Source organism: Coturnix japonica, chromosome Z, assembly GCF_001577835.2.
Source record: "Coturnix japonica isolate 7356 chromosome Z, Coturnix japonica 2.1, whole genome shotgun sequence".
Classification (NCBI taxonomy): domain Eukaryota; kingdom Metazoa; phylum Chordata; class Aves; order Galliformes; family Phasianidae; genus Coturnix; species Coturnix japonica.
The window spans coordinates 36,838,972-36,866,375 of NC_029547.1; the positions used below are offsets into that span (position 1 = coordinate 36,838,972).

General features: G+C 38.0%; 1 protein-coding gene across 20 annotated transcripts in view; it reads right to left on the reverse strand.

Annotated features, from left to right (window-relative positions):
* The window catches only part of AGTPBP1 (ATP/GTP binding protein 1), a 69,083-nt gene that overhangs the window by 10,919 nt on the left and 30,760 nt on the right, over window positions 1–27,404 (reverse strand). For 17 of the 20 annotated variants that reach the window (XM_015849223.2, XM_032441155.1, XM_015849224.2 and 14 more), the window contains 11 exons: window positions 24,211–24,294; window positions 23,954–24,040; window positions 23,715–23,863; window positions 22,010–22,097; window positions 21,174–21,318; window positions 19,752–19,905; window positions 18,818–18,998; window positions 17,760–17,889; window positions 17,352–17,483; window positions 13,846–14,022; window positions 8,339–8,499 (listed from right to left, as the gene is read on the reverse strand). In XM_015849223.2, the coding sequence (XP_015704709.1) occupies window positions 8,339–8,499; window positions 13,846–14,022; window positions 17,352–17,483; window positions 17,760–17,889; window positions 18,818–18,998; window positions 19,752–19,905; window positions 21,174–21,318; window positions 22,010–22,097; window positions 23,715–23,863; window positions 23,954–24,040; window positions 24,211–24,294 (1,488 nt within the window). The other 3 variants (XR_004305503.1, XM_032441158.1, XM_032441157.1) reach the window with 3 other exon arrangements.

The following is a 27,404-nucleotide window of genomic DNA, read 5'->3' on the forward strand; positions in this document are numbered from 1 at the left end:
GCCCATCTTGCCATTTCACCCCTAGAAACTGGATTTCTTGGGCAGGGCCCTTCACTTTGTCTCGCTTAATAGCGAAACCAGCAGACAGGAGGATTTGGATTATCCGTTCTCCTTTTTTAAAAACCTCTGTCGCTGTATCACCCCACACAACAATATCATCTATGTACTGCAGGTGCTCTGGAGCACCGCCCTGTTCCAACATGGCTTGGATCAGCCCATGGCAGATGGTCGGGCTGTGTTTCCACCCCTGGGGCAAACGATTCCAAGTGTACTGAACACCCCTCCAAGTAAAGGCAAACTGTGGCCTACACTCTGTGGCCAAAGGGACAGAGAAGAATGCATTGGCAATATCAATGGTGGCATACCATTTTGCCTCTTTCGATTCCAGTTCATACTGGAGTTCCAACATGTCTGGCACTGCAGCACTCAATGGGGGTGTGACCTCATTAAGGCCACGATAGTCCACTGTCAGCCTCCATTCTCCACTGGCTTTGCGCACTGGCCATATGGGGCTATTGAAGGGTGAATGGGTCTTACTAATTACTCCCTGACTTTCTAGTTGTTGAATGAGCTTATGGATAGGGAGCAAGGAATCCCTATTAGTACGGTACTGTCGTCTGTGTACTGTTCTCGTGGCAATTGGTACCCGTTGTTCTTCCACCCGTAGTAACCCCACAGCAGACGGGTCCCCTGATAGGCCAGGCAAATCAGACAGCTGCTTAATATTGTCTGTTTCTATAGCAGCTATTCCAAAAGCCCATCTGTATCCTTTGGGGTCCTTGAAATGTCCCCTTCTTAGGTAATCTATTCCAAGTATGCAAGGAGCCCCCTGGCCAGTCACTATACGATGTTTCTGCCAGTCTCTACCAGTGAGGCTTATCTCGGCCTCCAACACAGATAGTTCCTGCGAACCCCCAGTCACCCCATGTATATGTATCCGTTCTGTCCCTTCGAAACCTGAGGGTATCAGAGTGCACTGTGCACCGGTATCCACCAGTGCTTTATATTTTTGTGGTTCTGATGTGCCAGGCCACCGAATCCACACAGTCCAATACACTCTATTATCCCTCCCCCCCCCTTGTCTGAGGGGTGGGGCCAGGGCCCCTCTATTGGTTGTCTGAAGCGGTAGAGGCAATCTCAGTAGTGGCTGACCTCTTTTGTAATTCTCTTACCCGTGCTCACAGTGCAAAATTGGGTTCGTCATGCCACTTCCTCATATCCTCTCCATGGTCACGCAGGTAGTTCCACATGGCACCACATGACATAGGCTCACTGCTGTCATTCACTCGGACAGGCGGGCATTTGCGTCTGATGGCTGAGACTGCCACAGGTTCACTGTGGTTCCTTGCCACGGACCAGTTCTTCTGCATGTTGTCTTGTTTTCTCTCCATTCGGTCCAGTCTATCCACCATTTGACAGATGGCTGCGATGGTGGTACGGTGTGGCAGTAGTGTGTTTTCGGTATTTTGCAGTGAAAGGATGAGCTCAAAAATTGCAGGTCTTCTATCCAGCTCATCATACCTGTTAGAGTTCGTTAATAGTATACTGGAATACTTCCCTGGTGCTGACCGTATGAGTTTCTTGCATATTTCCGGAGTACCGCTCACCTTTTCTGGGTCATGGTAATCCTCTGGGTCCCCAGGGACAAACGTGGGATCGAACAGCATTTCTGCCACAGCCATTTCTCTCAGGTACTGGATACCTTCCTCAGCTGTACTCCATTTTTCCAGTACAGGCTCCAAATCACTTTTGAGAAGACAGGTTGCCTTTACAGCTGATAGCATCCTCTCCCAGAGAGTGGCGACTCCATCGAGACATCTGCTGATCCCTCTATCAATAGATGAGTCTCGAGCAATGTTTCCTAATTGACGAGCCTCATTGCAGCTTAGGGACATGCAGGCGGCCCCATTGTCCCAACACCGGAGCAGCCAAGTGACAAGGCGTTCACCTGGGAGTCGGGCAAACTCCCTTCTCGTACCTTGGATTTCAGTAATTTTCAGAGGTTTACGAATAAAGGAAGCAGTGACTTTTCCCTCATCATCACTATCCTCTCCGCATCTGTTAGTCTTCTGAGTTGCTTTTCTCGGTGGTTTTGGGGAGGGTCCCTTGCCTGGATCTTCCTCTACTTCCTCCGTCCGTTCCAGACGTGAGGACACACGTTCCCATCTCTGAACTGACACTGATTCTGGTGCTTCCTGTGGTTGGCTGGGATTAACTTGGCACCTTCCCCTTAGGGTTTGGATCTCATTCTCGAGACTCTCTATCTTCTTCATAAGCCGTTCGTTCTGAGATCCCCCTGATCTCCCACCCTCACTCACCAGTTCTTTTAATCCCTCACTCAAAAGTTCTATTAATTTCCCAAGGTCCCTCTGGTGTTCAGGGGTGAGATTACCTGATACTGGGGGTCCCGATGCTTCTGGCCCTTTTCCTGAGTCTCTCTGCACTATTCTTTGCAAGTCTCTCTGCAATTTATAGTAAACTACTACAATTAGAGAGACTAACAACACAGTATTCCAATTTGACTCCCTAGTCATACTTAAGGAATTCAGAGCATTCGTGAGCCAGTTCAAGCAGTGTCTGTGATGTTCATTAGTCTGGAAGGGAGCCAGGCAGGTATCCCTATCCCTGCCAGCTGTCGGCTTAATATATCTACCCATATCCCCACCAACAGGATGTTCTGAAGCCAGGACCACAGGAACCCAGGGACTATCAGTCCTACATACAGGGCTGCTGAAAAAAAACACCTAATTACTGCCCAAAACATTGCCCAGAGCATTGCCCGCATTCTCCACCAAAAATGTCACGGAATTCTCTCTAGAGCTCACTCCAGGACAGTGGGAACAAACTTGGGGGAGCAGGAACAACAGTTCCCCCCTTCTCTCTAGTGGCACTGTACGGCACGGCATGGTGCGGCGCGGCCCAGCCACGTGCGTTTAGGGAGAGGGGAAGGGAAGGAAGATTGCGATTAGGTCTAACAAAAAATGAAGGAGAAAAAAAGGTGATCTGAGAACGATCGGCAGTTTAATAACGTAATAACGCTAAACAACAAGAGAGTTTCAACAAAGAGAATACCAAGTCCCCAATCTCACCGATGGAGCTGTGGAAGGCGGGAAGCTCCGACCACGTTGTCTCCTCGCAGGGAGCCGGGCCAGTAACCCTGTCCCCTTCCCCACTTCCCCTGTGGTGCCACTCCCCACACGCCCATTTAAGGCAGTCCACAGAAAAAAAAACTTGTCCCCTTTACTCCCATTATGAGGCATGGTGTTCTGATGTGGAATACCAACACCAACCAAATTGCAAAACCATAACACAAGTATATCGCATTTCAACAAATGCACAACTTTTTTGCACCTCCTGCATCTAACCACTTAACGTAGATGTTTATTTATTTGGTTTCATCTAGTTTCAACTTCCCCCAGCACAGGCACAGCCGCCAACCACTAGACCAGGCTGCCCAGGTCACATCCAGCCTGGCCTTGAATGCCAGCAGGGATGGGGCATCCACAATCACCTTGGGCAACCTGTTCCAGTGCGTCACCACTCTCTGTGTGGAAAGCTTTCTCTTAATCTCTAATGTAAACCTCCCCTGTCTCAGTTTCAAACTTGTCTTATCACCATCCACCCTCATAAACAGGCGCTCCCCCTCCTGTTTAAATGCTCTCTTCAAGTACTGGAAGACTGCAATTAGGTCTCTCTGGAGCCTTTTCTTCTCTAAGCTAAACAAGCCCAGTTCCCTCAACCTTTCCTCATTAGTCCAAACCCCTAGCCAAATAAGAACCAGAGCAGGGTGCCCAGGAATACATCCTGGCTTCTGAAGATTTCCAAGGAGAAGAACCCACAACCTCTGAGCAGCCCATGTCAGTGCTTTTTCACCTGCACAGCACTGAAGTGCTGCCTGGTGTTCAGATTAGATGTTAGGGGGAAAGTTTTCACTCAGACACTGAACAAGTTGCCCAGAGATGCTGCAGATGCCCCATCCCTGGAGGAGTTCAAGGACAGATTGTATGGGACCCTGGGCAGCCTGATCTGGTGGGTGGCCAAGATGCCCATAGCAGGAGTGTTGAAACAAGATAATCTTTATGGTTCTTTCCAACTCAAGACATTCCACAACTTAATAATCTTCTTGTCCCTACACTTCCTAGTACACATGTCTCTCTTACACTGTAATTCTGTCCAGGCAGTTATTAAGATGGAAAGATAAAAAGTAGGTCAAATTTGGTTTCCTTCTGGCAAAAGGAGACCTTTTTGCAAGAGGATCTTTGTCACATTCTCCCAACACGAGCACCGCACTCCTTGCCCCTACCACACTGATGCATTTTCTCAAATCTAAGAGTGTAAGTGCAGAAAAATGAATTTTGCAGTTGTTTTTTCCCTTTCACACAGTCCCTTTTAGCAGTCAGCTCTTTCGACTGTTTTGTAGATACCCAAAAGCATTCAGAAAAGTGCAGTCTGCTTCTCTACCATAATTAAATCAAATTAACAAAATACAAAATGTTCTAGAACACACCAGTGAGCGTCAAAACAACTAATGGAATGGCTAGAATTTCCAAAAGAGGTCAGGTTATTTGGTAAAAAATATTCCAGTAAGTCATAATATGCAGTCATGTTTTTGTTTCACTACGCAAACCTTACCACATCTCTCAGGGTACTAAATTTAATTTGTACTGCAAGATTAGTATTACATTTAGTCCAGTCTTTCCCATTGAGGATCACTTAAAGGGCTGGCATGGTAAAACACAACTGAACTCTCTTCCTCGCAGTCCCCCTTAGCACCCCTGCTGCCACCCACCCTGGAAACAATGTCAAGCACTTGTTACTCCTTTATTCACCTCCCTCAAATAACGTTACCGCTGGATTTTTTGTGAATGTGTTTATATAAAGTAGTATGTTATGAGGCTGACTGGTACATGACTTCTCACCTTTTTTTTATTCCACCCTGATGCTTCCTTAACTCTCTGCCAGAAACTGCAAGGAGTGACTCATGTATGACACTCCTCAATTCAGCAAGTGCTGTTTCAATGCCACTCAACCATGTGTAACATTAACAGATTGAGAAATACAGCACATATGTTTCTTTCTAAAATACTACAACTATCTGTGAACTGCCACATTAACCTCTCTATACAGACAATATAAAATGTAGATTCTGAATCTGAGGCACCAGATGAAACAAAGCTATCTGGAAATCTGGGGCTGTTCTGCCACCCTAACAATTACAAACACATCTCGATTCAAAATACTGCAATTTGAAGTTAAACATTTCAAAGAGATGAATCTATATTGAAGCTTGGTTATAATAAAACTAACAGTTATTTAACGCTTCTGGACAGGAAAATATTATAAAGCCTTTTTAACATTTGATATCAGCTGCAAGTGAAAATAAAACCAAACAAAACCTAGTCTTGAAAATACACACTCAGGGCAGCATATGAGGAAGTGACAGAATAAGCATAACTTATCTGTATTTAATCTGGAAGTTCAGCATCCTGCACTAATGGACAGGAGAAGTCTTGTATTCCAATTGCTCCAATAAGGACTGCCAGCATTCAGTGTTTTTGAAGGCAGACTTAGAAACACTCTTTTACTTTCATTGACTCACAGAATGGTTGAAGTTAGAAAGAAACCCTGGAAACCATCTTGTCCAATCTCCCTTCTCAAGCTTGGCTACCTAGATATAGCTGCCCACAAACATGTTCTTCTGAATGATGACTTGAGAATATTTCCAGGAGTGGAAACTCCACAGCTCCCAAGGAAAACATATTCCAGCATCTGAGAACACCCACAGCAAGCTGGGTTGTTTTTATGCTTAAACATAATTTCCTCTGTTTCAGCCTTTGTTCATTGTATCCTGTCTTGTTACTGGACACTACCAAAAACAGCCTGGCTCTGTTTTTCTTACAAGCCCCCTTCAGGTATTAGGTCACCCTAACAACAAGATCTACCCCCTGAGCACTCTCTAGGGGTCCCACCTCTTTCAGCCTTTCCTCCTACAGAAAGCACCCCAGTCCCTTATTCATCTTAGGGGCTTTTGTTGGTCTCTCTCCAAATAAATTGTCTTATGTAAAGGAGGGCCCAGATCTGAATACAAATTCAAGCTGCAGGTTTTCCAGAGAGAAACTGTCACTCTGAAGCTGCTGGCAATGTTTGTCTTCAGGCAGCCTAAGATACCATTATTCATCCTTGCAGCAAAGGCACATGGCTGCTTCATGTTTAGCTTGTGTAGATCTATCAGGACACCAAGGTGCCCTGCTGCTGAGATGTTCTCCAGCTTAGTTGCCCTCAGCATATACTGGTGCATGAGGTTATCACTCCCCAGGTAAAAGACGCTGCACTTCACTGAGCTTTGCCTCTACTCATTTCTTCAGCCTGTCAAGGTCCCCATCTCTGCCATATCAGCCCCTTCTTCCAGTTCTGACTCAGAGAACTTGCTGAGGGTACACTGTACTCCATTACACAGACCATAAATGAAGATGCTGAACAGGATGGGACACACTACTGAACCTTGCACTACAAAGCTAACGCCCTTCAACTAGACTTTATACTACTCTGGTCAACACTCTCCAGGTATGGCCTTTCAGTCATCTTTCAATCCAGCTTGTTGACTGTTCATCCAGTCCATACTTCATCAGTTTATCTATGAAGATTTTATGTAAATCTGTGTCAAGAGTCATACTGGAGTTCAGATAGATAATATCCACTGTTCTTCCCTCATCTATCTGGCCAGTCATTTCAGCATGAAAGGTTATCAAATTGGTCAAGCATGCCTTTGCAACCAGTTCTGGAGTCCCCAATTGAAGGAGTACACTGAACTGATGGCCATGAAGATGACCAGAGGGCTGAAGGACCTCCCCTACAGGGGCAGGCTGAGTGAATTGGGGCTCTTCTGCCTGAAGAAGAGAAGGCTCTTACAGAGGCCTTCCAGTATCTGAAGGGGGCCTACAGGAAAGCTGGGAAGGGACTTTTTATAAGGGCAGATAGCAACAGGATGAGGGGAAATATTTTTAACTGGAAGAGGGTACATTTAGACTAAATATTAGGAAGAAATGCTTTACTGTGAGGGTGGTGAGAACAGGTTGCCCAGTGAGGATGTGGATACATCCCGCTTAAGGCATTCAAGGCCAGGCTGGATGAAGCTTTGAGCAACCTGGTCTAGAGGGAGGTGACTCTGCAGCGGGGTTGGAACCAGATGGGCTTAAAGTTCCCTTTCAACCCAAACCATTCTATGACTTTTTCCTCTTGCTGAAAATCCATGCTGACTTGTCCTGATGATTTTCCCACCTTCCTGAACTCAAGCTTCATTTGTTTTCAGTATTCCACATTCTGATAAGGTGTTTACATATAGAAACTGAACATAATTTCCCCCCCTTTAGGGAATCACTGATGCCCTCCCAAACCTCCACTAGTTTTGCACATTTTATAGACAAATTCCTCATTAGTACAGTATCTAAGTCATAGTTTCAAGCACCTCGCTATTTTAGTTCTATAAAAACAGCAATCAATTTTTCCCCAACATTAATTTAGCTAAGTTGGAGCTATAGCCAAAGCTACTGTAAATCCATTTTGAGTACAAAATACGCCAAGGGATAACATATTATAGCTTGTAAATCTTGCCTTTTTATATTCTAAATTAATGCTTTTCTGATATCTGTAACTTTATTTTATTTAATTCCTAGCCATATTTAAAGAAAGGTGTCTTTGTATTTGAAATAACTCTTTTACTTTGTATTGCAAATTGCATGCACAGATAGTAAATTATTACATATATGGATATATGGAATATTATGCATATTTTGTAAATCAATCTAGCTTCAATGATTTGGTAACTTAATGAGCTGACTGCTGAACACGTACAATCCCTTTTTTGGTGACCTAAACATTACTTAACATGTTTTAAATTCTTCAAATGTCTTATGTATTTGTATCATAAGGGGAAGGAAAAACTTTCAGCTCCTAAGGTGACATTCAATTTACATAGTTCAAGTCAGCCTAAATAAAATTTTAATACTGTAACCAGCAATACAAAAAAATGCTGTCAGGAAGAAATAGTTGAGACTTAGTATTTTACTGTATGTAATAACACCTTGATTACTTTAAAATTTATACCAGTAACAAATGCAGCAAGTAATCTAGCTGTGTGTTACTGCTTTCTTCAGAAGTTTGAAGCAGGTGAATTAACAAGGTAGCGTAACAGCAATGTGAGTATATTGGAAAACTACCATGTCACAGCAGATCATCGTTCTTCTTGATGTGTAGAAGAACATTTTTGAGAGAACGTTCACTTCATTTGAGAAACTATTCTTTTCCCCCCAAAAAATGAAATATAACAAGTGTGTACTACCTTGTCACTTTACAGCTTGACTCGATCAGCTCATTTTCAATATCCAGCAGACCAGAAGACAGATTGTACTCCAAAGGGGAAGCCATTCTTTTTAAACGCAGTAAGCCAACACAGAACTTGGCTCCCATTTCCTCCAGTTCTCTTGTCCCTATTTGCAAACCCTAATTTAAAAATAAGATTTAAAAATAGATACCTGCAGATGAACGCACACATACAGCAAAATAACTATTTATGATACATTTAAGAACTGTAGTATAAACACTTAGCAAGAAACAAACAGAACAAAGGATAACAAATTGAGTCTCCTCAGGGAGAACAGCCCTTCCTGAACACTACCATATTTCTTCAGAGCCTCCCATTTAACATTTCTAGCACATCAATATTCATAGAACATCACAGCACTAAGAGGAGAGATCAGAGATCATGTCCAAATTTAAAAGTCTAAATTATTTATAAAACTTGAGACAGAATTTTAAAAAAAGAATTTTAAACACTAAGTTGTTAAATGCAAGATTCTTCAGGAAGTCCTTTAAAAATGAATAAATTCAAACGGCGTCTGTGAGCAATTTCATCAATATGTTTAAAGAAATAAATTAGACAATTCAAAACAATACTATTACTCCTTTACATGATCAAGTCTCTCTTCTCCTATAAGATAGGTTTACATAATTTAATTGTGAAAGAATTTATTCAGACATTTAGTAACTAAAAAGAATCCAAAGTCATAGTTTATTTCTAACTGGAATGAGATAGCCAGTCAAGAATGAAAAGTATCTAAGAAGTAGAAGTCATGTATTTTTCCCCAATATTACATAAATGACAAATTCTCCCATCAGATTACATACACTCAATTTGGTGAGCAGTGAATTATGCAAGGAAGAGTACCTCTGAAATCAACTCTTTTATGAAAAGAGAATGATACTACAGAGTGGCCTTCAGCACTCTGAATTAGTCACTAACTAACCAAGTACACAACAACAGATTAAGCGTCACAATCTCACTCAGTCTTCCCTCTGCATCTTCTTTATCTCAGGAGCATTAGTTTGTATCTTCTAATCCTTTCAAGGAAAAAGATAGTTCAAAAGATGCTTTGGCAAAATAAGCACAAGAGCAGAAGAACCAGGAACCAGTGACAAGCTAAGCTGTCCAGCAGAAAAATGTATTAAAGGCAAAGAACAGAGTATATTTTTTTCCTAAAAGCTAGAACAGGCACACACACACAAGCTTTGCACACTGCCACACTGATACTATACTATAAAATGCAAGGTTCAAAAAAATTGTATTTCTAATTGTTAGGTTCTAAACATTCTTCATGTACTTCTGCTTTGAACAATTGCAAACTTTAAAAAAGGAAAAGTTGACTTAACTTTTCCTGTAGCTTCTCTTTTTATCAGTAGTTTTCATAAACAAAGTGCTTTTTACTAGCAAGAAAACTAAAGCAATACTATAAATTGTCGTCCTCCAGTCAAATGGTAAAGAAACCTGAAAGCAGTGAATAAGAGTTGGATACCAAGTATTATTGTTAATAGTAATACTACTTACCTCTTTTATAATGCTTTTGTGCTGTAGGTTTCAAAGCACTTTATAAATAAAGGAAGAATTATCCTCATTTTACTGATGGAGAAATGGAGGCAGAGAGGGTTGAAGCGATTTGCACAGTGTCTCACAGCATGTCACTGACCCCGCTGGGAACAGAAATCAGTTCTCCTCACTCTCAATGCAGAACCTTATCCACAGAGGCCAAATTTTTGTTTTTGTTTTGTATTTGTTTGCACGTCAGTAACATTCGAAGACCCCAATCATAGTCGGGGCTCCACTACGCTAATCACAGGAAGACACAGTCCCTGCCCCAAAGAGATTAAAATAACATTAAGGACAAGAGGCAACAAGTATGCAGAAGAGGAAGGAGAAGGGTAACAGTAATCTCACTGTTACACAGATTACTAATGTGTACAACTTGATGTTCAGAAACTTTTCCAATCATTGTCTATCTGTTGCCAAAGAATGCACAGTTAGTTGGCAGGCTCCTTATAGGCAATATAAGAGGAGTGACTCCGAGTTGAAGAAGGACAAGAGCACAGTATGAAATAAAGTGCAAAGACAATTGTTAGAAAGATAAATAGCGTGTGCGTGTTTCATGGCTGCTATTTTCAGAACAATAGAAACAGGATATAACTAAGAGACCTAAAATGGATTAGATGAGAGATATGTATCTGTGAAGCACTTGTACAGCAATTTGTACTGCGGTAGAAGCCTAAGCCAGAGTCTGGATTTGCTTTTTGTCATTTCTTTGAGTAACGGAGAATGCAATGACAGAGCTGCCAAAAATAAAACTTCTTAATCCGTTCTTGATGTTCCATCAGACAATTCTCTATTCCCATGAAATGAGGTACACAAAGTTTGTTTCGGGAAATGATAAACAATTGCACTAAGGACCTGAGACGAAGTTCATTTTCTCTGAAGCCTTGTTGATTCTCTTCTTAATCTTATGAATACACTTGACTACTACTCTACCACCTTCAACTGTGGCCTAACAATGAGCCTTAAGTGTTACAAACACTGCTTTTAAGCACAAGCTTAGCCACCCCAAGGTAGATTTTTTTTAATTCACATATAATTTCATTCTTCTTTCTTTCTTAATGTTTTACATAGTTGTCATCCTTTTAGACAGTAGTATTTCATACCGCCAGTTGAAGTCTTTGTTACTAGGTATATCATGCAAATGCCTTCATCTGACTAGCTCTTCACAACAATGAATTCTGATGCATGGGGACAAAGATGCAAAAAAGACTTCCATATTAAGTTGAGAAGTATCTTCCTGTAATACATATTTAAAAGACTGAAAACAAAGACTAAGACTTGGAGAAGTCATGTGGACAGTAAAACTTTATATTTTTCTTTTTGTTCAGTAGAGACTATGAAGATCTGATCATTTTTGAGAACTGAAAAGCCTAGAGATAGAAGGATCACAGTAACTTAGTTCTCTTCTGTGCATCATAGAATTTCCAAATGGCAAAGCCTTCTCAGTGCAGTTAAAAATTAAGTCATACTACCAAACTTATTACTTTCCAAACATGAAAGGCATGGATTTCCTAATTCAGTTAATGTTCAGCTTTCATGTTATTTGAATTACTGAAGAAATTCTCCCTTTATCTAGCATCTTTATTATCTGTATGTCTCTGAGCACTGTCTCATCTCAACTTTTGGCTTTGCATATTGAATCAGAGATGATCAGGCCATATTTGCAGCAGTAACTCTCACTGTGTTACAAGAACAACACACAAGCAGCTGAAGCAAGATTGCTCCCAGAGAAAACTGTCACAGATGATCCTAAATTCAGGTAAGAACTTCAGCTGAACAGCCTGTTTCCTTCCAAACTGGAAACAGCCTGGTATCACCACTGAGGAAAACGAAACTTTTTTTTTTTTTTAATAAAAAGATTTGATATCCATCTTTGTCAGAGACTCACCATTTCTTTTCAAAAGAACATAATTTTTGAGTAATCTTCATGGCTTGATAAAATTCTGTGATAACAGAAAGCCAGAAGAAAAGTTCTTCAAACTTTTACACCGTACATGATTTGTCAGACTGGAACTTCCACATCCCTCTGGGTGGCAAGCAGGTGGGAATTTCTACAGTTTTAACTCCTTCTGTGTTTTGAAATAACATATTATGAAACATGTCAACCAATTTATACCATGCGTTCATTCACAGAGATGTTGACCTTACTCTCTCCACAGGAAAAAAAAATAAAAAAATAAAAAATAAAAAAATCCCAGTCTCTTCATCTCTTCTAAGAAATGTTGCTTTTCTCATTCTGTCTAGCAGCTTTGGCTTTTCTGATATATTTCTTTAATAAACCAGAACAGTATCATGGTCAATGAAAAATATGAAGGTGGTTCTTGTATGTTCAACAGATGAAGAAACTGTTTGATTCCAAATGAACTAAGTGATAGAAGAGCAATTTAATCACATCAACTTGTTTATCACAAGAGAGGAGGATCTTCCCAACTGAGTAAGCGATTTTCCATGGAATACAATCATTTTTTCCTCCCTTACAGAAGAAGGGCTTTGCAGTCTAAACATCTTAAAAGTTTGCCCATAAGGTATCTCAGTTCATCTTTCTTATGAACTTTCTATTGCAAGGTTGCAAAGGCCATGAATGTTGATGCTTGTAAGAATATTCCAGAGGTTTCAAAGTTGGATAGGTTGTTTTTTAAAGCTCCATAATGTTATTATCTGATGAACAACTGAAATGATGAAGGAATATTCTGATGATAACAGGAATGCTTCTATTGTTAATCAAGAAAATTAACTCACTCATTCAGTAGTTATAGATCTACTAAAATTCATGCCAAAATATCTGTCTTTCTGATGCCTGGAGAGATAAGTACAGGTATTGGAACATACATTAATATTCCTTGCCAAAACATTTTTTTTCCCCCTCTCTTGTCCTAACCTTACGGTTTCCTTTCTCGTCAAGCACATTATTTTTTATTTCGGGCCTTTTTTCTTAATTGGTAGTTCTTATCGCTATATTGAAGCAGAGGAAATCGTGACTTTTTCTCTGAACGTTCACCTCAAAAACTTTCTTCAATCTGTAGCTACATTTAACACAGTCACAGAAACTGAAGACATTATTTTCAGGTTCTTTATTTCTCTTTATTTGTTGCTTTCCTAGAAAAGTTTTCCTTGCAAAGTAAGTTCTCTGCTAGTAAGAAACAACCACCAGGGTCACCTAGTGTTTCTCATGCATCCCTATTAATTCTTTTGAGGACACAACTTGAAGACAAGTTGCAATTTGAGAAGCTAAACAACTATGATGAGTTTACCTGAAGACAGATATTTAGTAGTGCCAGTGAATCAATATGAAACTGTTTTACATTATAAGCTTTCCATATGGAACCTCACTAAATTCTTGCTGAAGAACCATGAACTACCATGGTAAACTCTAAAATTGCTACATGTAAAGAAAATTCTTATTTTTCAATTGGTATTTATCACCATCCAATCTTAACAATCCACTAGAAAAAAGTGTTGTCTAAATTTTTTAATTACATCACAGTATAACAGTCTGGTGCGGGTTGGATGGGACCTTAGAGATCATCAAGTCCAACCCCTGGGATCTGAGCCTCTTGTGTAGCAGAGCGGCACTTCTACCACTTGCGCCACAGGGGGGATTTGAACCCGGGTCTCCAATGTTGCAAGCGGCATTCCTACCACTGCGCCACTGGAGGCGCCCATGCATTCATATGTGCTATAAGTAATAATTAAGAGCAAGCTTGTTATATCAGCCAATAAGCACAGCATAGAAATGATGGGTTTTTAGTGACAGAGACTGTTATGAAACCAGTTTAATTTCATTTTACATTAGAGTACACAAGAGATCTTAGAGGAGTTTTAAAAGTCTAAGGTGAACAAGCAAGCAAGCGGGTTTATAGAAAAAGATACCAATGCAAATGATAGAAATTATGAGCAAGAACAGTTTAGCTTACATACTTTCTTACCTTGTACTTGCCCTGGTCACAGCCACATAATGTGCTTTCCATTGTGTAGCTTCTCTGTACTCCTATCTCCCTCCAGACAACAACTCGTGCTGTTGACTCCTTGGACTTTTCCACCACAAAGCTGCAGCTGCCCATACAGAATGCTGGGGCAGTTTGACTCAAGATCTTTGGGAGTACCTGCAGGATAGTAATTTGAAAGAGATCTTGAGATCTTGATTATTTTATTTCATTTATGAAAGGGAGACAAAGCAAAATATTCAATTGCAGATTGCCATTAGAAAATTTAGCTGTAGTTAAGATTTAACAGACAAATAATAATATTGAACCAGCTGGAATTTTTTAAACTATACCATAGAATCACAGACTGGCTAGTGAAGGACCTTAAAGATTATCTAGTATCAACTCTCCATCTATCTAGTATCAACTCTTGCCATGGGCAAGGTTGCCACCCACTAGATCAGGCTGCTCAGGGCTCCATCCAATCTGGTCTTCAAGGATGGGGACACCCACAACTTCTCTGGACAACCTGTTCCTGTGCCTCACCCCACTCTGACTAAAGTATTTCCTCCTAATACCTAATTTTCAGTTTAAAATAATTCTCCCTTCTACTGTGTGTGCCCCGGTGGCGCAGTGGTAGGAATGCTGCTTTGCAACACCGGAGGCCCAGGTTCAAATCCCCCCTGTGGCGCAAGTGGTAGAAGTGCTGCTCTGCTACACAGGAGGCTCGAATCCCGGGGAATCCCCCTGATGATCTCTAAGGTCCCTTCCAACCCGCACGAGACTGTGACACTGATACTGTGATACCACGATTAAACAGTGTAAAAATTTGGTCCCCCTCCTGGTTATACACTCTTTTTCAGTACTGGAAAGCTGCTCTCTCCAGAGTCTTCTTTTCTCCAAGCTAAATAAGTCCATCTCCCTCAGCATATCTTCATAAGAGAGATGCTCCTGGTCTCTGATCGTGTTTGTGGCCTCCTCTCGATTTAATCCAACAGCTTCATGTCCTTCTTGTAGTGGGAGAGCCAGGCCTAGACTCAGTACTCCAGGTGGGATCTTGAAAGGGCAGAGCAGAGGGGGACAATCACCTGTATTGTAAAAACCACTTTGCTGGCCACTACTCTTTGGATGCAGCACAGAAGACAATTGACTTTTTGAGCTTCAAGTGCACACTGCTGGCTTATGTTCAGTTCTTCATCCACTAAAACCTCCAAGTCCTTCTCTGCAGGGCTGCTCTCAATGATTTCTTCTCCCAGTCTGTACAGCTATCTAAGATTGGCCAGACTCATTGCACTAGTCCTTGTTGAACCTCATAAGGTTCACACGGAACCTCTTATCAAGCCTGTCTAGGTCCCTTTGGATGCTATCCCCATCTTCTGTTGTATCAGCTGCACTGCTCAGAATCAGAGAATCAGACAATCATAGAATGGCTTGGGCTGGAAAGGACTCAAGGATCATGAAGCTCCCATCCACTACTGCATGCAGGGCCACCAACCTCCATATCTAATACTAGACCACGCTGCCCAGGGCCCCATCCAACTAGGCCTTGAACACCTCCAGAGATGGGGCATCCACAATCTCTCTGGGCAGCCTGTTCCAGAATCTCACCACTCTCTTAGAAAAGAACTTAAGGTTGGTCAGATTGGTCTCATTTGCAAATGTGCTGAGAGTACACTTGATCTCAATGTCTACATAACTAATTAAGGTGCTGAAGAGTACAGGACCCAAGACAGGCCCCTGGAAGACATCACTCTTCACTGGTCTCCACCTGGACATTGAGTGATTGACCACAACCCTCTGGCTGTGACCATCCAACCAATCCAATTGAATAGTCCAGCCTTCAAATCTGTATCTTTCCAATTTAGAAACAGGAAGGTGGTATGGAACCACGTCAAAGCTCTTGCATAAGTCCAGGTACCTGACACCAGTTGCCCTTACTTTGTCTACTGATGCCATCACTTCAACATAGAAGACCACCAGATCAGCCAGGCACTATCTGCCCTTGAAGAAGCCATACTAGCTGTCTCAATACAGCTCCTCATTCTGTGCATACTTTAACATAGCTTTCAGGAATATCTGCTCCATGATGTACGCATGCACAGATGTGAGGCTCATTTGCCTATAGTTCCCTTTCCTTCTTTTTCACTGAATGCACTAGTTTTCCACCGAATACACTAGTATCCAGTGTAAACCTGCCCTGGTGCTTTAGTGCATCAAGGTGCAACGTGAGACCATTTTCTTGGATCTTACCGCTTTTCACCTAAGAAAAGAGACTGACATCCTCATAACTGCAAGCTCCTTTCAGGTACATTGCAGAGAGGTGTTTTTTTTTCAGACTGAATGACCCCAGTGCCCTTGGTCACTCATCATTTGTCTTGTTTAGTAGCTCCTTCACAAGTTTTGTTCTCTGAATATGTTCCAGAAACTCTATATAGTTCTTGTAGGAAGGAGCCCTAAACTGAGCACGCCTTTAACACTTCATTCTTGAAGAATAAACAACCTTCCAGGACTCCTTTGTCATTCAGTACTATTCTGAAAGGGATTCTAGCAAACAGGTGTCAAATTATGCTAAACTCAACCACCTGGAATCCAATGTAGCATTTCTGTGAACCACTTTCTTTGCTTCATTGAAGATCTAGACATCTTATCAGTTCATGATTACTGTGCTCAGGACAGCCTCCAACCATCACAGCACCCATAAGTCCTTTTTGTTTGCATCTCTTCAGAAAATCTATGTGTTTTGGACACTTTAGTTGCACAGATTCGCAGTTGCCACAAGGCAGCAATGGAGGTATGCAGAAGAAATTATCACATAATTCCTTGAATCTTATTTCAGGAATTATTAAAAGCTTATACCATTCAAGAGATGTTGGTTGCATGAGTCGATTATGTTCATGTATCAGGGACATGTCCTGTAACTGTATGTTTTCACCACAATTGCTTCTTTCCTTATATAAAAATAAGTATTTCTGTATTTTGCATATTTTCTTAATGCTGTAATATTATTTGCCATACTTAAAATATTGTGGTTGTTATTTTTTTAACTGACTAATTATAAATCACAGAATCACAGAATCACAGAATTATCAAGGTTGGAAAAGACCTAGAAGATCATCCAGTCCAACCATCACCAATACTTCCCAGTTAAATCACATCCCATCCCTCAGCACAACATCCAAATGTTTCTTGAACACTCCCATGGTCGGTGACTCCACCATAAAAGCATATTTTTTCAAGCATTTGCTAAATGGTTTCGAGCAGAAAAAGCACACAATGCTAACTAAAAAAAAAAAAAAAAAAAAAGCATTTTTCTAACATTAAACCCCATATTAGCAAAAAATGATATTTAAAGCTGTCAAAATATCTTGACATATATAGATGGACTAAAAAAAAATTCTAAGTAAGTCTGATACTACGAAATTCTATTTGATCAGAATAAAATCATGAAATTATATGAAAAGTGTACTCCAAATTCATCCAATTGAGAAAGGTATGAGTATCAAACTTACTCTGTAACCAGGGTCTTCCATTATATCACAAGAGGCAGTATTAACATTTGTGTGCCACATGGTCTCTTTGATGCTGCAGCCATACATAAATACATTCTTTTTGCGAGAGTGACCATGATAATCACAGTAAACCTGCAATTAATCATATGTCAAAATAAAGTCAAGGGACATCAAATTTAAAATTTTTTATCCTTTTATTGCATTTATATTTTCACTGTTGAATGTTTAAAAAAAAAAGAACAAAACTCCTTATATACTTTTACACTGTGAAAAAAAAGGTTCTTAAGAAGCGTTTGAACCTCTAGCAATAAAAACAGATTCAGATTCAAAAGTTCCCATAAGAGTAGTTCACCAAGCCAATTTTTAAAGTTTGATAGATTCTGGAATGGCTTATGCAGATATACTCACCAGAGGCAAACGCTTTATAGCAGCTAGATATTGCAGTAAGCCTTTACCATGGTAAACTGTGGGATGCAGATCTGGATTTGGATTTTGCCACTGTCTGTTTAAGTCTTCTCCACTTAAAGAGCAACGGTGGCTGTTAGGGGATGGGGGATGAAAAACACAAGTTGTACTATATTTGTATCACCTTGTCACTTTTCAGTAAGACTCCCTTTTTACCTCAGGTTTCCCTTGTCACTACAACCTGCTCTGGAAGAGTTTGGTTAAAAAAATAAAAAAATAAAAAATCAGTTTCCTGACATTGCAATTATTAGAAAATTTTGAGGTATTTTTTTTCCCTTTCAAGTTATGTTACAGAAAATCTAAAAACAAATCACTTCTTATACGAAGTCTATTGTAATCTTGTTCACACACTGATGAAACTGAAGCCTTGTGACTCTACTTAAATGCTAGTTCTAAGTAACATGAAGTGATTAGGAATCAACGTGCTGTTGAGAGAACAAGAAGAAAACAAAAGCAAAAAAAAGCAGCAAAGAAAGATCATCCCTGTATTTAGAAAACTTTCACCAATAACTTCTCAGATAACAGATACTTGTATTTCTACAGTTATCTAAAGTGTATTTGTCTTTGCATTATGTCTGAGGGGACAGATTTCTCAGTTGACTCTGTGTTAGATTTTCAATTACAGCCTGAATTATTTAACTTCAAATGTTCGGTTACGTTCATACCTTTTCCTATAATAAAGATAGGTTGTACTCAAATCTATAATGGGTTTGACAATGAGAGACAATTAAACTAATTTTATATCATTAAGAGATGGCTATCACCCATAATTAACTGAAAATACATTTTAGGTTTTTTGAATTCTTGAAACAACTGCACCTGCCTCTAAAGCCAAAAAAGGCGTAACAAAAAATGAAAAGTACTGTCTAGCAATCTTGTTATTTTCTTGTAATTAAACATTGCACTGCTTGGGGATTAATTTAGATATTTTACTTCTAAATTACAGATGCAAAGATTAAGCATTACAGGTTAAATATTTGTGAGTAAAAACTTATGCTTACTTCCCATTGATGACACCATCTGGATTGAGCATGGGAATAATTTTGAAAATATAAGATTCTCGTAAACTCTGGGCACTTGGGTTATTACTCATAAGATATTCCAGTGTTCCTTTCATAACCCAGCTTGAGTTAGTTTCTCCAGGATGTACACGAGCAGATAGGAAAATGTAAGGACGATTCCCTAGAAGAAGTGTGCAGAGAAGTTGCAAACAAGATAATTAAACACCCTGTTAACTGAAAACAGGCAATAGCCTGCTTCATTTATTACTAAGATAGACTATTTGGGAGTTCTTTTTCAGAATATACAAATAAACAGGGAATGCTTAACATAGCTTACCAGAATACTGCTATATGGACTGCTAATTATTGAATTCTCACAATACAGCTTTAAATTCAACCCAAGACATAAGCATAACGAGCTTGAGTCAGTGAACATGATATGATAAGTTTGATGTCTTTTTTTTTTGGTTGTTTTTTCTTTCCCCAGTAGAGAATAAAAGTTTGAGGAATGCTGAGAAAGTTCAGTTCAAATAAAAAACAGGTTAGATATGGCTATAGATTTCGCTCCAGGAAGTATTTTCTTTTTGATAAGCAAATATTCTAAACTTTTGGAGAAAAAAAAAAAATCTTAGAACCTTTCCAAGGAGGGTTGACTGCAAAATGTTAAATGCAAAAAACATCTATCAACTGATTTAACTCTTGATAGAAGTCACCTATAAATATTCTTATTGGACTACTTACAAGAATATTTAAATAGAAAACTAATGTTGGATATTACACGCCTTTCATGTGATACATTAATGTTTTGGTTCTTGTTGTTGTTTGGTGTTTGTTCTTTTTTACTATTTTTACAATGCACACTAGTTAATACTCTACTTTCTTCACACATTTTCTACATTATTTTCAGTTGCTGAGAAAGAAAAATCACACTTACTGAATTGACAGATATGTTCATAGTAATTTGATTCTGGCATGGCTGTAATAGTGACTACGGGACAAGTGTTGCCACCCAGAGTTTCACAGAGAGCATCTTGCCGAAAATATATCTGTTGAGGGTTGTGCATAGATTCCAACTTCTGAAGGTGCATCTTCATCACAAATATAATGAAAAAAATACATCAAATCTCTTGTAATCATTTATGACACTCTATTCCATGTCCTGTTTAATGCTTTTTTTTTAATCTTTGTAAATGACGTTAAAGTTTCTGTTATAAGTTTGAACATCAAATACCACTGTCCGTATATCCAACAAACTGAATACTTTTTCTTTATACAGCCCATTCCTTCAACTGTTTTGAGGAAGAATACACAGAGAATAAACTTCTTCATTTTCATCTAGATGATACTATAAGGGTACTAAGGTGATACGAAGGGTACATAGAAGGCGAGCACCCCTGCTTCATTCAAGTTTCCTGATTGAAGACATTTCCAGGGCAGAAGAAGATAACATATAAAAGTTGACCCAAAAATCAGGAACAAAAGAGATAAACAAGGTAGACAAGACAAACAATGCCACAGATCAAATGTCTCCAGGCTATAATTGATTGGCTTGAAAAACTACAAGCAAAGCTTCAGCAAGTGCTAGCTGGACTAGCCACTGAGTTTCAGTACCTGGTCTGGGCAGGGTGATTATGTGGGCAGACACACATGCTGGTAGTTGGGAGGAATTGCAATGATGACGGCATGTGCGCATTCATGTGCTAGAAAGCATCCATCTGCACTAGCCTACAAGTAGGTCTGTACAGTGGGCAAGAGAGGTTAGAACCCTGTAGTATAGCACAGATGGCAGGTTTTGCATGGCAGTACCTCACAAATGTATGTGTGCTTGTGAATCTAGTGAAGGAGGATCTCTGCACTGCTACAGCAGTCCTGGGCAGCTGAAGAGAATGAAAGGGGTTTGAGTGTCCACACTTGGTATTTAGGCAAGTTTTGGTAGAATGTTATTTGTGAGGACCAATCTGTTCCATGCCAGTGGGTGGGCATCAGGGTTACACAATCAGATTTGATGTTACTGACTGAATGTCCAAACAGGTCATCTGCAGCCAAATCCATCAATCTGGGCAAAGATGCTTGAGTCCCTCAGCTGGGTTCTGTATAGTTTTCCAATCAATTATGATTTATTGTTCTGAGGAAAACCTCTCAGTCTGAAAGTAATATTTTTTTTAAAAAAAATCCCAGGTACTGTTCCTTAGAATAACCTTCACTCTTTGCCAGTCTAAATACTAATAGTTTATGAACATTCTCAATTTTAATCTCTCACCATTTTGAACCTTACAGAAAGAAGTAAAAATTGAGTAATGAATGTCCATGTATCACATAATCCAAAAATCTATGTAATACTTCACAGTCTTCTCACCTTCAGTGTTGAGTACGTATATGGATAATGGTAAGCAAAGTAGCACACATCATCTTTATGCTGAAAAGTCACTGTGAAAGTAATTGTATAATAAGATTTTCCTTTCTGACCACCAGCAGCAATCGAACTTCTTGAAAAATGATTCCTAGGAGACAATAAAGATAGTAAACATACCAGAATACTATTCATTATCACTGATTATCTCTGAACACACATTGTAAGAGGAATAAAATTTTTAGGGATTTTATTTCTCTTCATTGTTTATTCAGGTTAAATCCATTAAATCCCACAGTCTGTAAAGAAAATTCATGATAGCAGGAATACACATATATCAAATAAAGTAGACATGAGTGCATATACAAACAAAAAGAAGCAAACAACTGTTGACAAAGAAAGGCTGCAAAACTAAATGTTGTATATTCTTGTCCTATGTTTTTTGGATTGTTCTACAGTGTTTGAAACATGCAAAACAAAGGACAAAACACAAGTACCACTTAGTCAATACTACTGGAAATCACCATTAATATTTCAGGTGTGTATGTGTGCATTCCATAAACAGGATCTCTAGATAGATAGTAGGCAATATCTGATGAAAGATGTACTATGCATTAGCTGTATGTTAAAAAACAAAAACAAAACCAAAAAACCACAAGATTCTATATTCTGGCCACAGTCACTCTGGTTATGCTCCACACTATCTGAGAAAGAAAAATGTATTCAAAACCAAACTGCTAAAATATAATTATCAAAAGTCAGAAGCAAATATTTTTCCTCAAAAATTCTAGCTATACTGATCTTAAATGTAGAAGTGTTGTATGTTTGATGGGTATACTTACTTATAGTAACAAATATCTGCTCCAACACGAGTCCAAGAGGGTCGAGAATTTAGTGCTTCCTGAACAGAATACATAAGTGGCTGCATACCTTAAAGGAAAAATGCATCTCATTTTAATGCTTAACCTTGAACAAGATCTTACAAGTAACAGACCACATCAGCATTTTTACAAAAGTCTACAAACTAGCTATGTTCACAAAATAGCAAATTAAAACAAACAAACAAACAAAAAATGGGCCTACATAAGATGAGAACAAAACTAGTAAAAGAAAACTGTGTTTAGCACAAACAGTAACCTATGAGAATCTTGGGTCACACTTTATTCAACTCACCACTACAAAAAGGCTTCAAAGACAGTACAAAAAGCAGGGACTATAATCCATTCACACAAACAGCTGTAAAGGTGACTCATCATTTCAGAGGGTTTTTTTTTTCTTTTGTTTTGTTTTTTTTCTTTTAAGTAACAGCTTAAATTTTTCAGAGAGTATGGTTAAATTGAATAACTAAAATCAAGCTGGAGTAGAAAATTCCGCATTTTAACTGAACAGTTTTCATTTCTGAGTTAAGTATTGATATAGATATATTGACTGATTCATTGTACTTAATAAAAAGCAAAATTAACTATCAAGCATGTGTATGTAACATAAATGAATAACCAATGTAACTGTTGAAGATTAGTAAATAATTTAAAAACATAATGCTACTGTTTAAACTACCTGGGCATTCTTGGAGCTTTGTCAATGTGAACTGTAAATTAAGACTAAGAATATTTTGTTAATCTATTCCAAGAGTTTAAGGATGTGTGGGAGGAAATCATCCTTCTTAAAGTATTAAAATTTCATATTAGATAAATAATAATAATAATAAAAAATAAAGAATATTTATATAATAAATATAAATAATATTTATTATTTATTATTTAATATATTTAATATATAATATTATATAAATATTATTTATATAATAAATATTAATAATAATTAATAATATTAATTATTATTAATAATAAATAAAGAATATTTAAAATATTCTGAAATTAATATTTCAGAATACCCAGAAGGAAAACAAACAAAAAAAAAAAACCAAAAAAACAAAAAAACACCAAAATAATTTTTTACACTGAATGACAGCCTCCCTTAAAAAGAAAACTGGAATAAAGGCATATCAAGCAAACTTTTGGAAGAGGCACAAAGTGCAGGGAGCTAGAGATCACAGGAGTCACACATGAGGACCAGTAGTTCAAAGGTGACACGCCTTTCCTTCTCAGCTCTCTTCCTACCAACTCTGAGATGGTTTTCATCTACTTTTCGCTTCTGAAAATAGATTTACAGGTGGTTTTAATACATTAGCTGTCATTCCCCTCTACCTGTGCTAGTCAACAGGCTTCAGTGGTGTCATTCCCACAAGGATTTTACAACACACTGTAGCTACAGCCACCAGGAGAATTCTTTTGTTTTGGCTTCACTCAAAACAAAAAAGTTATTTTAGAAAATGATGGCCAGTGTTTTCAGATACCCTTTTTTTCTTTTTTATAGATATTTGTCAAAACATTCTCTAATAGTCCTGTTTAAAAAATATGATCTCTAAGAAAACATGAATGCACCAGTTCCCAGGAGGACTGAGAGAGGAGAAAGGGAGCAGCTGAGCTGTCTAGTACAGATATTTTTCTACATGCTTCTTCTCAAAGTATGGGAAATATATCTTACCGTAGTTAAACTGACTGTTTGACTTTTCACAGTTGATGATGTTAAACCGGTAACCAATGCCTGTTTTCATTCCACTGACTTCAAAGTAAAACCATTGATGATAATGATTGCTATTTATATCTGAGTTCAGAATTAGATCATACTCGTTTCTGAAGATTAACAAAAACAAATAAATCTTTTTTAAAAAAAATAAAAAATGAAAGGTCTTGCATGTAAAAAGAAAAGCTGAAATATCTTACTTTCTGATCTGAATGACTTTGCGCAGGTTTCCAGACTCAAATTTGGAATTAAACTTCAAAACATCTACTTCTTCAGGTACTGAACAGCTAAGAGTACAAAAAGAAAAGGAGCCAAAATAAATAAAACAAATTTGACTAAAGCAAACTCAGATTTTTTGAGTTTTTTAGTCCATACTTGATAATTAAAGCATTATTTTGAATCTTTCCATAAATACTGTTTTTCCATAAGTACTGTTTCCAGCAGGGTAAAAACTTACCTGGAATTATCGAGGTCATACACAACTCTGTCAATAATGTCATTTTGATGAATAAGTCTTTCAATGTCCTGAGATATTTTTGTCCTAAAGTAAAAGAAGATTCTCAGTTAAATTGTTCCATGCTGTTTTCAATTACAAAAGTGAAATCACCTCATACAACAAAGAAAACTGAAAGAAATTAACATGAGGACAGTGAGACAGATTTCCTTAGAGACCTCAGCCTCAATCCCATTTATGTGCACAAGCTGTAGTGTTCTTAATTTTAAACACCTGCATTCACAGCTGACTGATTTTAATATTTGTATTCAAGACAATTGAATTTCCATGCACATAACCCACTGAGATCTAACCTATGAAAAAAAATGCACTACTTCATAATTTACAGTAGAAGTAGGAATTACTCAAATATTACTTACGTTAATGCTTTAATCTAGGACAGCACTTCATAATATTAGTAACTTACTTGAGTCCTACCATCACTAAAATTTAGTTTCACATAGTATGTCGTGCAATGAGTGAGTTAGTGCACTAGCTTTTCACCTCTGGAGATCTATGTTCATTTATCGACTAGATAACAAACAAGAATGAATTTGGTGGTGTATGTTTATCCAGATCATAAAACCATTGTACAATTGGTAGTATCTAGGTCCTGGCTTGGAAAAGTAAGAATGCTTTGCAGTTCAAGAATGAAATATAGTGTCAGAGCTGTGTGGGAAAGCTTGCACAGCACCTGCAATAAGAAGAAAAGGAGGCAGATTAACAATGAAGAATACAGGAACAGAGCTGTAAAGTAAGTTCAGGTTCAAAATTCTTCATTTAATTAAAAGAAATAAGTGGAGAAATCTTGCACCTTGCTAAATTAAGAGTAAATGGAAAAGCAAGCAAGACGCAAGTCCAATACACTGTTACAATTGCAAAAATGCTGATTGACCAAAATCTATTACACCAGATTCAGATCAGGGCAGAAATACAGATTTTTGTTCTTACATAAATCACGAGGTGTCAGTATGCTTCAGTTTTAAAGAGTCAGTAATGATTCCTACTATCACAGGAGTTTTGCCAGAATAAAATCCATTAATGAATAGCAGATATCGAAATACAAAAAAGAAGTAAGAAATGGTATCTAAGGTACATACTAAAGGGAAAAATCACAGGTATCAAAAGGTCAAAAGAGAAGCTATTTTAAAATAGTTACAAGAAAAAAACACGCAAGTCAAAAGCTCTGTGTTTATACATCAGTCCACTAGTGATCCTGATTCACATAATAGGAGTCAAATGATTAGAAAATAGTTGTGCTGAGTGAAAATCCCTAAAACTTTAAAGAACAGGAAAAAAAAAAAAAGAAAAAAAAAAAAAGAAGTAGATATTTTAATCTCTAATTCACAGAGAACTGAATTAAGGCAACTGACTTTTTGCTAAAAAAGATTTAGCTGATAAGCAGTAACTAACTGTAGTAAAAAGAACATAAATATAATTGACTACAAAAAGTATTTAGACATAACCACTGCAGAAGATTTTAAAGCCTCTCCATGTCCTCTTCCAAACTCGGTGTTAGGCCCTTTTTAAAAAGCTACCCTTCTATGACACTTACTACACTGCAATAACAAGACTGAGTAATTTGTAGAAAACTGAATTCTTAGAACAGCATACCTGAAAAAGCTGACACAAGATTTTTTATTCAAGCTTACCATTATTATATTTATTTTCTTTTATTGTTCTGTAAAGTGAGCTATAAGTATACTTTCAACATAACTAATTACAATTCAACAAAAATAAAGCACTTTAAAGCAAGAGTAAAATATAGTCTACAACTAACCTCATGGTTCAGAGATCAGCTTATACAACCATACAAGTAGTTTTGTCAGTGAAAAGACAGCTTAATACAGAAATTTATTTTTAAGAAGAATGAGCATTAAAATGACAAATTTTATTTGATTTTAGAGATTTCAGTCAATATAGGGCTGCTCAGAAAAAATATCAGAATGATTAAGTATAAAAAAACTACATGAAAATTTGCAAGACTTCCTTCAAATTCAATTCTTCATCTTGAGTTAGAAATCACCTGTCTTGCTCCCAGATTAGCTTAATATAGCTTAAAGATAAGCAGATAGAGAAGATTTTTTTTCTTAAATGGAACAGTACTTTCTGTAGCAGTATATGTATTATACAATTAGATTTTCAATTTTCTCAGTCATTTCACTAGAAGGATCAATTCTACAACATGCTTAAATATCAAAAAAATATTTTAATTATATAGCCTAGTTCTAAATACACTCATCACTTCATCAATAGAAAAACGTAAGTAAGATGAAACCCCACATAAATAGTTAAACTTACAGGTAAAAAGCTGAAAGCTTTCAACCTAATAACTAAGCAAGTGGCAAGATCTACTATTACATGTTTTGCAAAAATGCTCCTATGACTTTACAGAAACATAGCCCTATGCATATGAGCCAGCTCTTCATACCATCTCTGCAAATTGTTCTTACCAGTCACATTCATCATAGCTGTGTTGACATGTTTATTCTCTTTCTTTCTGCAGATCTAACAAAAACTGCATCCTTAGCACTAAATTCTGCTCCATTGCAGACATTTAAAAAAAAAACACAAATATTTGAATGTATTAATTGAACAGTTTTCCCACTGCAGTTTGCTTAAAAACAATTTTTTTAGCACAGGAAATAGAAGAACTAAAGTATCTTCCAACTATTAAATGGCCTGTAAGGTAAGACCTGAAGGGAATGATCAGGTGACTCTATTTAAAAGTACTAACCCTAAACACATCAACAGGTTAGTGTCTAGTTATATCAGTACTTCCACCAGTTCCTCCAGGAGGATGACAAACAGAAGGAATTGCATTCACATACATTAAACTTCATACTTAACTTACAGACAACACAGAAAAGCCTTCCAAAAAAAAAGCAACAAGAGGTAATACTGTCCATACACCTTCATGTCTACAATCTGAAAGAGTTCTTGGATTACTTTTAAAATACACCTTAATTCCTTGCTAAGTATGATGTTCTATAGTTAAACAAGCTAGAAAGCATGACATCTCTAGCACTCATCTTCTGATTCTGAAGTATTAAAATGTGGTATTTTTTGAGTTTGGGATTTGTGTGGTTTTTTTAATTGTTTTTAAATACAAACTACAAGACCTGGATAAGAAGGTGGAAGGGGCACAGAAAGGAAGA